Below are 12110 nucleotides of genomic sequence, written 5' to 3'. Positions count from 1 at the left end.
ATGGAGGATTGATCTATATGCAATGACTATATCAAATGGACACTTCACAGTTTGGAAGTAATTTATATCTATAATTTCGAGAGTGCAATTCTAAGTTTATAGTGGAGTAACTATTGGAATTAATAGAATTAATTAATTAATTAAAGTGTTTAATTGATTATTAATTTTATTGGAGCTCGGGATTATAGGTCCATTAGTCCTCGCGTCGTCCTAGTAATTCTACCAGACACAGAGGGCAAAATGGAAATTTTAGAATTACAGAATTCTAAATTAAATACTCGAAAATAATTAATTGAGAATTAATTATTATTTAAATAATGTGATTATTTAAATTTGAATTTGAACACATCTAGATTTATCCATTTAAACTTATTTGATAAGTTGTTCAATTTAGAATTCAAATTAATTTAAGTTTGACTTAAATTTGAATTTGAATTTGAAATAAAATTGGACTACAGGATAAAGGATGATTTTCTCTTCCTTCCTTATCCAGTATTGGCGCCACACACAGGGATAGGAATCCCTAGCATGGCCGGCCATAAGGGATAAGGGATAGAGGAGAATTTTGGTTCGAAATTTAAATTGGAGATAGAGATTTGATTCCTTCTAGAAATTTGACTTCTACTCTATAAATACTATTTTTGAGACAATTTTTAAAATGGTTTTTTACCCTAATTTTAGAAGTGGCCGAAATTTCTCTATAGAAAGAAGGAAATAATTTTTCAGCCCTAATTGGTTAAGGCTGGCCGAAATTCTCAAGAGAGAAAGGAAGGAAAAATTTTTTCTCCAAAAATTCCACATCGTGCATGTGATGGTGTTTGTGGAAATTCGAGTGTTTATTGTAACCCGTTTTGTCTCATGTGTGCCCACACACACGTCTTCGTGGATTCTAGAAATTGATGTGGAAGACATTGGTTTTCTAAACACAAAGATTGGAGCAAGGACTGTTCGTGGTCAAAGAACTCAAGTTATCATCCGAGTCAGCTTCCAGGTATTTTTCCTGATTGAGTTCTTGATATATATAAGTTAATGAGATTAATTATTCGTGCATAAATTAATATAATCTATAGAGTATCTCAAAAGTTTTATGAAAATTTTTGTTATACATGATCCGCCTCTTCCTCGCACCACCGTGCTTCCGCATTCGAATTTGATTCAGAGACCAACATACTTGAGGAACGCCAGAATGCATTGCAAAGGGATATTGTTGAAGCCTTGGTTTGCATTAAGGATTGGGATCGAACCGATCAACGTCTACAAGATACAATTTCACCGGCAAGCCAAGAATGAATCAATGAATTTAATCGATTAACATTTAATTTTGAAGACGATCCTCAGCTTCAAATTAAATTGTAAATTTGTAATTTGTAAATATGTATTTACCTTTGATATTGTATTTATAATTGTATAACTTTGTAAGTTTATAAAATTTGTAATTCGTCACAAAATGATTGCACTCTTTTTTTCTTGTCAAGTTTTTATCCCAATTGGGTTTTTCTTAATAAGGTTTTTAACGAGACAATCATGAATTACAAATTTAAAAATTAATAAAGAAATAATTTTTTTATAGATATTCATTTCAAATTTCAAATTGTAATATATATATATATAAATTTTAACACAAAATAACTTAATATTAAAAAAATTTTAAAAAAAATTCAGACTACTCGGGCGGCCTAATACAAGCCCGCGACCCTTTCAAGGTGAAATTCGGGCTCAGGCGGACGGCCTGAATTTTTCAAGCGGTCGCAGACGGCCCGTCCAAAATTTCAGCACTACTTCCACTTACGAAACAATCCGTCAGAAAGCCGGCCATTTGAATGGTTATTTACCGAAAGGTCACTACAACTTTACAAGAATACCACGTTTGCCCTTTTTTTCGTTTGTCTTTTGTGTGAAGCCCTTTTCTCTTTCGTTATTTTTTCCCCCATTCTTTCGTCTCTCATCTCCTGCCCTTGTTCTACGAACGAGAACACAAAACTCCGCCGCTCAAACTTGCCACAATCACCATTGTCGCTGCCGAATCGTTTTCCTTACAGGTGCTTTTATAATTTTCACATCCCTATCGAATCTCTCTCCTTTGATATATATATATATATATATTTTTGCTTGGATCTTCTCAAAGTTGGATTATTTCTAGATTTGTTGTGATCTGCAGATTTTCTGGGTTTGTTGAGTTTTGTAAGATTTTATTGGTTTTTTTCTGATGCCTACTCATGCTAAGATCTCTAGTGAGCACTCAGACTCTCTTTCGTATAAGCACTCACCAAAAAAACATGTTTTATTTATTTATTTTTTCAAAATACCGATTTTTTTTTTCTCTTTTCATGATCTGATCTGTTGTTGATGTTCAAATAGCTACTTGAAGTTATTTTCTTCTAACTAATAATCTCTATTGAAGCATGTGTTGGCTGCATGCGAACATTATATTTCTTTCTTTTTTTTTTTGGCTTGAATTCGTGGTAATAGTTTAGAATATGTCTTATAACAATGGATGTATTTTAGATGGAAAACAATAAAAAGGTTGGCAACTCCACTGATCAATTTGGGGGTAATGGGCCAAAGAGTAAAGCTATATGGGATGCCGATGCTATAGCAACATTTTGTGATTTATGTGTCAAAGAAGTTGATGAGGGACATCGACCTGGGTCTCACTTTAGCAAAATTGGATGGGAACGAATTGTGACAAACTTTAATAAGGCTACCGGAAGAGAGTGTGGTAAGTTACAGCTTGAAAAACAAGTGAGATGCACTTAAAAATGATTGGAAATTATGGAAGGAATTAGTTGGCAAGGAAACTGGTTTAGGATGGAATACAAAGAAGAAAACTATTGATGCATCCGAAAAATGGTGGCAGAATAAATTGCAGGTACCCCATTAAAAATGCAAACTATTGTACTTACATTGAGTAAATGATGGTAGACTATTTTATTTTAATTTGCAAATCATATCTTGCAGGTGCATCCCAATGCAGCAAAGTTTTGCAAGGAGGGCATTGACCCCGACATGCTAGAAAGGTATGATAAGATGTTTATGAACATAACCGCCACCGGCGATGGTTCATGGGCACCGTCATCTGGATTGCTTCCATCTGAGAGTAATAAGTGATTACGCTTGAAGGTGGTGGTGACTCAGATGACCCTAATAATGTCGAGAATTTATCCAAAGAGAAGAAGGGAAAACGTTCTGCTGAAGAAGTTCCAATTTCAAAAAGTGATATATTATCTATGTATAATGTGTATATTTATATACAATCTCATATGATTTTTACTTTGTTATTTAAGCATAGATGTTCTTTGTTTTGTGTACAATAGGCAAATATTACTTGGTAGACGTGGGATACAAATGAAAGGTTATTTAGGGCCATATAAAGGTCAAGGTCAAAGGTATCATCTTCCACAATTTCAGTCTGGTGGTCGACCAACTGGTTACCAAGAGGTATTTAACTATAAACACTCTTCCCTTAGATTCTTAGAAGCGTCATTGAACGAACGTTTGGAGCATGGAAAAAGCGATGGAAGATCCTGAGAGATATGCCTAGTTACTCATTCACAAAACAAGTAAAGATAGTCATTGCTACCATGACATTGCATAATTATATAAGGAGACTTCTTTTAAGAAAATCATAGATGAGCCATCTGATGTCCCAAGATCACAAGAAATGGACAACCTACGTGATCACATAGCAAGAAGTTTGATGAATGCTTGAAAATGTGCATTCACCTCTATTTGTATAAAGCTAGGAGATATATACTATTTTTGTTTGTCTTATTTTTAAGTATGTTCGACTTCAAAACATATATGGTTAGATCAAGTATTTTTGCTCTTTTATTTTTTTATTTTATTAAGAAAATTTTAAAAATTGCAATTGAAATGTCCAACTCTAATTATATAGCAAAATGTATAAAAAAATGTTTTACTAACTTTTTAAAATATAGTTAAAAACAATTTATCTCCATGTCTATTTTGGATATTTTATAAGTTAACAGCAGTTTAGGATTACCATTGAACAAACACTTTAGCTCAATTTTTAAAAGTAACAGCACGCATAGCTGCTTCATGTTGCAGCTGCTTTTGACTTCAATGTAGCTACAACAATACTAAATTAGCCTTAGATCTAACGGCTAAAGGTAAGAAATTACTGGTAGTCCATTTTTTTTGAATTCTACTAGAGAAATTTCTTTTTTTTTTTTCCTCCCCTTAATCAATAGAAACTTTTCTAAATTAAGGCCTCTAACGTAGAACAATAAAAACAACAGAAAAAAACAATAGACGTATTTTAACAAAAATAATTGATCTTACATCCAAGGACCAAAATCAAAGGCTCGTAAGTTTTATTCTGGATCATCTTGTTCACAAGTTTGAGTATAAAATTTAAGCTAAAATTTATTTTTTATGAGAAGAAAACTGTAATAAATGTATTTAAATTGCAGTTCAAACCCGCAACATACAGGCTCTTCATATATATCTAAAAATTTATTTACTGCAAATAATGAATAAGTTTAGGAATCAACTAGGCTCTTCATAATGTCAACACTCACTGATCAAAACTAAAAATGAGTGTCAACACTCGCTCATCAAAACTAAAAAATGAGTTTTCACTGATTATGTCAACATTCACTTAGATTTAAAAAAAAAAAATACAGAGACACCCCTTATATTAGTTCACTATAATGTTCAACCATTAATTTTTTAAAGAAAATACTAAAACTGTCCATAGTTGCATTAAAATAACACTTGTAAGTACCTTTAGGATTAAGAAATGACCTTGTTACTTTTATTTAGCTTAAAATGAGATTAATTGATGTTTACACTTATGACCATAATTTTCACTCTCATTTATGAGTAATTGTAGGTGATATGCTCTCTCTCTCTCTCTCTCTCTCTCTCTAGTAGGTAATTTCAAACGTAAACCTCAGTAAATAACAATGTAATCATACTCACAGATTAACTATTATCATGTGATTAATACACAGATTAACTATTATCGTGTGATTAATATTTGATACTAGTCTACAACCACACGTTTGATATTAGTCTACAACAACATAGTATTGTATTACTAAAAAGGCCACAAATTCCCTACAAAAAGTTAAAAAATATATATATATTATTATAGAGTTTAACAACCATAAATCTTACTAGATACAACACCCATAATATAGAGATAAGAAAGAAAAATAATACAAATTATTCTAACTAATATTATATAACATCTCAAGCTGATCTCACACTTTTCTCTTCCTTTGTTGACTTCTTCTTATCATTTTCTTCTTCTTTCATTTTTTCTTCAAGGAATTCCTCTACCTTGTTCTCCACCTCCTCAACCTGCAAAATACGTATAGTCAACTTCATATGAGGCTCAAATTGTATGCAATATTAGGGTTAATTGGAATTAAGTTCTGATCCTAGATGGTAGTCATCCAATAAAGAGAATAAAATTACTCACAGGAAACCATATAAAATCTTAAAAAGAAAAAAGAAATTTATGCGTTAGATTAAAAAAATACTTTAATAAAACTACATAATTCTATATCTATCACAAACTTAGACTACTCTATCAGATTTGCTTGATTTTTGATATATATAGTTCTGATTTTGCTTGGATAGACCATTATATTCATACAACACGATCATATACCATAAAAATATCCTTATCTTTTATGTGAGAGAGAGAGAGAGAGAGAATGAAAGCATGTGAGCATACCAAAATGTTGACTTAAAAAAAAAAGCATATTCTTCTCTTAGTCAACTGACAATTTTGACTAAACAATAACAAAAACCCTGCAAATAAAAAAATATAGAAAAAATAAAATCTATTTAAAATAAATGAGCATTTTCATTCTTATTGTATCTTTCTTAAGGTGCGTTTGGTGGTTGAGAGTAATAGAATGAAAAGGAAATATCATTAAGAGAAAATGGTCCAATTCCATCATTTGGTTGACAAGTTTATTTCAGAAAGGCATTTCCAACTGAAAGCCATTCACCAACTGAAAGCCATTCACCTAAATTGGGTGAATTAGCATTCACGTGGGGGAGAGAGGAAAGATCTTTCCATTCAGCTTTCTTTTTCTTTTTCTCCAAATTGCCCTTCTCAAATTTCTCCATTGCTACCTTTCGACTACCCTTCACTCCAACTGAGGCCAACTACCTTTTCCATCTTATAAAGAAAATTAAAAACCCATTATTCGCTCTCAAATCCAACCCACGTTGAAACCCAACCGAACATCATTAAAGCTCACACCCAGCGCCGCCGTACATCGTCGGAGCTCACGCTCAACGCCACCATATGGCGTTGTCAAATATAATTTTTAAATTTTATCTTTAAAATAAAAAGTTTTTTTCAATAATTAAATTATTATTTTTATTATTTTAATTAATTAAATATTTAAATTACTTGATGATTATTAATTAAAGGTATTCTTGTCAAAATATAATTTACTTTCGTTCCATTCCGTTCTCAATCAAACAACATAATCTTCATTTAGGTATTGATTCTATAACTCTAACTAAATTAAAGAATCAGTTTATGATTTCATTATCATTCTCATTACCATTCTGTCACTGCAACCAAATGTACCTTTAGTTCTTATATTTACTTTAAGTTCTTTAGTAAAAATTGTCCAATGATGGAGAATTATACATTTTCCTAATAAATGTGATATTTGTAATATATTTCTATAGCTATTCAAAATTAATGAATAGGGAAAGAAATGACTTATGGGCGTGCTATGGACGGTACCTAATTGGGAAGCACCAAAGAAGTCTCCCCCAATGCCCATTATTGCAAAACGAAATAATGTAAGATTCCTGTTGCTCTGATAATGCCTAAGAATAAATTAGTAAATGAATGATAATAATTGATAACATGTGGGCCACTATTGTTTTACAATTTCTATTGGTGACCAATCACAAAAGTCAAATTTGTTAAAAGAGAGTAACAATCAAGGATATTAGCCAGCTACAGAATATATAGATTATCTCTACATGGGGCATTTAATAATTTGGATTAATGTATCAGAAAATCTAAACTCACGTGATTCTCGCACATGGAATTAATAATATAAATCCACGCTTACCTTGATTAACATCTTTTAGTCAGAGAATTATATATTTATTAAGAATAAAAGTAAAATTTTTAAAATAATGTATTTAAAGGATGAGATAACGTATTTAAAGAATGAAATCACCGATTTTCTCATGTGTGAAAAAGCTATTTACAATTGATAATAATAACGTGAAAAATGATGATGGGCTCGTGAATTAAAAAATAAATGAAAATAGTAAAAAATATGTCAATATAAAAAGCTTAAGAAAGTATATATGCTAATTTTTAGTTATAGAAATTAATAGGTCATAACTTGTCAAGTTATGGTTCATAATTAGATAAGTTATGAACAAACTTGTTAAGTTATGGTTCATAGCTAGACAAGTTATGGACAATTATGGATAATAACTTGTCGAGTTATGGTTTATAACCAGACAAGTTATGGACGAAAACAGTAATTTAACCTATTTATTAACTTATGTAAACTATTTATCTATTAATTTTAATTCATTTAAAATCTTGACCTATTTTTCTCTTTCTCCCAAAAATAAATAAGTAAAATAGAGAGAGAGAAAACAAGCTGGTCAAGGTGATGAGGTTAGGTAAAAAGAAAAACCTTCTCAAGGACCTCCTCCAAACGATTGATGTTGTCAACAGTTTGGCTGGCCATTTCTTCAACAAGCAGAGCAGTTTCTTGAAGCTTTCCCTTTGGAAGATTATCCCCAAGACTATCAGCCACTTTCTCTATTTCTTCTGCCACATCTTCCACCATATCTGTCACTGCTTGTGCTGTATCCACCACTCTCTCCACTTTCTCTGTACATCACATAAAATTTGATTCACTAATTTAATCATGACTAATTTCAAATAATTAATGCGATGTTGGTATCAACAATATTATTATTACATCCTTACGTTGTATTTTCTGTAGAGGGCTCCATTTGTTCTTCCAAAAGGGTATAATCACTGACATAAAAACTCCCACAAGCCATAATTTCCTGGTATAATCAATAGAAAGTAAACATGGAATAAATAAACAGTGCAAAAAGAAACAAGAAGGGAAAATGATATAGCACAGATATGTGTGTATATATATATATATAGATTTATAATTTATACTGGCTTTGACTTAAAATTTACCAAGAACCAGGATCAGAATTGGAAGGAAGTTGAGGAATGTCGGGCAAAATATCGTTGTTGACTTTCATATCCCTGAACAGATCACAAACATTTAACAAGTTCACAAACTACATAGAGCTGCTAAAATATTACTGTACAAATTGAGAAACAGTACTAATCGTGAAGTCTAGACGCGAGGATATTTACATCTTTGTGCTTCTACCGCCATTTTGTACTATTTGCAGAAGGCAAGTATTGAGCGATTGGAGCTTCTGATTTCCAAGAAAGTGACAGGTGAGACCCCCTGAGAGATTGAGGCTTGAGGGCCGATTATATGATGATCTGCGGGAGGTACTTGTGACGTGAAGGAGAGAATGATTACAAGAAGAAAGTGTCGACATGATTTTCTACTCCTCTCTCCTCCTCTCTACGATGATCAAAGTCTCTGTGTTCTGAGAAAACTTTTCTCTCGTAAAGAAAGTGGTAGAGTTTGACAAAGTATATAATATATAAATATATATTTATGTAATAAGAAATGATTCCTAGACAACGTTCCGTACTGCCTTATATATAATTACAATGTTACGTGGCACGTGTAGTATATATGTTTATGGAATACGATCAATGAGGATCTCTCTACCATTTTCCAACATTGCACACTAATTTAAAAAAAAAAAAATGAATTCCATAAAATTGTCATAATTAGTTTTGGGCTTGAACACCAAACATATTGTTCTAAACATTTTTCCATATATGATTATATATAACACACATAATAAAGTGGTAACAAAAGTCAAATTGGCCAATGCTATGCCTAATTTCTAGATGAGGTGAAGTACTGAATATCCAAATTAACAATTTAATTTGCTAGCTAGCTAGGCGCGTGGTAATGTGGATTAGCTAGGCATCTAGAAAAGTATTTTATGCATGTTGTATATTCTTTAAAGTCAAATTTCTCGTGCTTCTCATTTTTTTTTTTTTTTTTTCACGTTACTTGATCGATATTTGTATATTTCCGTATTTATTTTGGTATTTATTATGACAACTCCAATTCAGCAGCAGGAAAATCAAACAAAATCACATGTCAATGTTCATCACGTGCCCTCGGTTGCAAGTTATTCATTTTTTTAAAAATTAAAAAATGTGCCCTTATCAATGTTGTTTTATTAGTGAATATTATACAAAATAGAAATGATTTTAATAATATAAGGTTAGGTTTTGAAGGCTAGGGAGTAATATTGGCCTTATTTATATTTTACAAGCTTTTGGAAATTCATATATACATATATAAGATGACTGAAATTGATAAAACTAGAAGATAGAAGTCATCAAACGATACAATAAGAATATTAAACGAAATTAACACCAAAACACGAGTACTATTGCAGTCAACACGATAGGAGGTCCTAATATTAATATACCAGCTTACTTACACACGACAAAATAAAGCATCCACCAACGCAATGAAAAACAACTTTCTGAAAAGACGCACATTTTAAATTATGAATGTATTCTTTTTCTTTGATTATATGTTGGTCACTGGGTCCAGTCCACTAACGATGGTGGCCGCTAGCTAACTACACCCACGTGAATGAAACTGAGGTTTTATTATTATTATTATTTTGCTTGGTGTTTTTTTTTTTTTTGAAAAATAAATAATAAGTTGCTCTGAGCTGGAATTGATACATTATTGCTGAGATGAGAGTACTGTATAAACAAGCGTAAAGGCAGAAGAAACAAGGACATATTTGTACTAGTTTTTTTTTTTTTTTTAGGAATATTTTTATAAATACTTTCGAACTATATACTTGATGAGATGGTTATTTAAAGAATTTTTTAGTTTAAATATTTTTATTAGTTTAATGTATTTTTGGTGTTATTTTATAAGCAAAATAATAAAATGAGACTTAGTGTCATTTTGTAGTAAAAAATTAGAGCCCAAAGCACTCAATGCCGCACAAAGGCCCTCTTGGACAGAACACTTGTGCGGGTGTGCCACTTGAGGCGCGCATCCGCGCCACACCCCACGCACCCACGCCACATTGGGCATGCGGGTGCTCCACTAGCAGCGCAGGCACGCTGCCGCACCCTCCTGCATGCTGTTGACGAACTTTGGGCCATTTTTCAGCCCTTGATCAATATGAATGGCTAATTTTGGACCCTTGGATGAGTTTGGCTGAGATTTTTTCCATGCTTGAGAATATTTAAGCAAAAAAAACCCTAGTTCCTAAACTTGGAGAGGATGAGAGGCACAAAAATTCCTAGAGAGAGAAGCTTGGAGTTGGATATTTTTAAAGAATGCTTAGGAGAGATTCTTAAAGATTTGAAGACTTAAAGCTCATCTCTACAAAAGTTTTCTCTTCCTTCTCCCTTTTTATTGTAGTTTTTTTTTTCTATTTTTAGTTTTTGTTCTTAAATTTGTGAATTTGGTTATGGATTCCTCTATGTTGAGCTAGACCTCATATTTTAGGGCTTGATGTAGCTTTATTTGAACCATATCTGATTATCTTGTCAATTGTACGTTAAATTACATCTTAATTTATTGGGTAATTGACACGAATGGTCTCCAAACTTGTCAAAAGGTGATAGTTTGGTCCCTAAACTTTTTTTTTTTTTTTTAACGAAACGATCCCTAAACTATTTTAAAGGGTGCAATGTTGTCTTTTCCGTTAAATGCCGTCCAAAAATAGGGACCAAATCCTAACCTATTAAAGTCGATTGGGACTAAAAAATCACCTCATAAAGAAGTAAGAGACCATAACGTCACCCTTTTAGATTATTATGCTACTTTATAGACGACATCTGACGTAAAGAACTATATTGCACCCTTTTAAATAGTTTAAGGTTCGTTTCATCAAAAAAAAAGTTGGGGACTAAACTTTCACCTTTTAAAGAGTTTGGGAACCATTCGTGCAATTTATCCTAATTTATTTATGTTTCTTTATGCTTAATATTTCTAATTTATGTGGCCAAAAGAGTTAGATAATTTTAAAGTGTGATTTTGATGCTCATGAGGGATTGATTTCATAGTCCTGAATTGGAAAACATAATCTAGGTTGTTGTGAGTCTGGGAAGAGATCGACGCTTAGATAATCTCATTGAGAATCTAGGATATTGTGAGACCGGTAGGTAATAAATACCTTAATTATCAACTAGGATTTCACTTGTTGTGAGGTCGGGTGGCGATCGACATTTGATTTTCAATTTAAGGGTTAAACTTAATGAGTATAAGAGTAAACGGGTTAGATAGGAATATTGATTCGGGTATTCATGCATATGACTTCGTTTGATGCTCGGGAGAGATAATGAGGTTAGATTAAGTCTCTTGATCAATGAATTGAGTGGAAGTGGTTAGCAATTGTTTGATAGGATGAACATAGGAATGATAAGGTGAAGTCAAGTCTCCAGTATATTTGTGTGCATAAGTTTCCATACTAGTTCTATTTTTATTCTATTGAGTTCGGTTGTCTAAATAAAATTGACTTACGATAGTCTCAATACTTAACGGTAATTTAATACTCAATTTTTGTGAAGACGATACTCACTTACCCTTTATTATTAAAACTCGACACCGTACGCTTGTGGTTGAACAATACCCTACTTCAAAGTACCCCCCGAGATTTTAAAACATTTAAAATATCCCCTGACATATAGAAAACGGTTTAAAACACCTCCTCTATCCAATTATGTCAATACTCTTGATAGACTTTGCTGATGTGACATACTTTTAGAGGGCGTTTCGTATGCAGAAATCAGTAGGAATCATATTCACAGAAAAGTGATGGAGGGTAATATGATTCATAGGAATAATATATTATTGTGTTTGGTTCTATACAGAAATCTTTTTCAAATTCTCAGAAATATTACATTACTGTGTTTGGTTGTTCGCATGGAAGATAATAATAATAATAATAATAATAATAATAATAATAATAATAATAAG

The 12110-nt window shown here is 32.0% G+C and overlaps 1 protein-coding gene and 1 long non-coding RNA gene across 3 annotated transcripts; one reads left to right on the top strand and one right to left on the bottom strand.

Annotated features, from left to right (window-relative positions):
• Window positions 1-1952: 1952 nt before the first annotated feature.
• On the top strand, window positions 1953-3306 carry LOC112092439. The gene is made up of 3 exons (XR_002902601.1): window positions 1953-2039; window positions 2506-2869; window positions 2959-3306. It is a non-coding gene; the product is annotated as an uncharacterized LOC112092439 (long non-coding RNA).
• Window positions 3307-5229: 1923 nt separating this feature from the next.
• Window positions 5230-8716, bottom strand: LOC21396368. Of its 2 annotated transcripts, none has more exons than XM_024168604.1 (6): window positions 8375-8716; window positions 8189-8260; window positions 7964-8046; window positions 7665-7864; window positions 6743-6828; window positions 5230-5328 (listed from the first exon to the last, which is right to left on the bottom strand). In XM_024168604.1, exons 1-6 carry the CDS (start codon window positions 8566-8568, stop codon window positions 5304-5306), a joined length of 660 nt encoding a protein of 219 aa, XP_024024372.1. In that variant the 5' UTR covers window positions 8569-8716; the 3' UTR covers window positions 5230-5303. The 2 variants fall into 2 exon arrangements, with proteins under 2 accessions (XP_024024372.1, XP_024024373.1); XM_024168605.1 differs by having other exon boundaries at window positions 5264-5328; window positions 6743-6818; window positions 8375-8715.
• Window positions 8717-12110: the final 3394 nt, after the last annotated feature.

This window comes from Morus notabilis, unplaced genomic scaffold (assembly GCF_000414095.1).
Source record: "Morus notabilis unplaced genomic scaffold, ASM41409v2 Scaffold61, whole genome shotgun sequence".
NCBI lineage: Eukaryota > Viridiplantae > Streptophyta > Magnoliopsida > Rosales > Moraceae > Morus > Morus notabilis.
The sequence above is the reverse complement of the archived record's forward strand: the minus strand, read 5'-3'. Positions and strand labels throughout refer to the sequence as shown.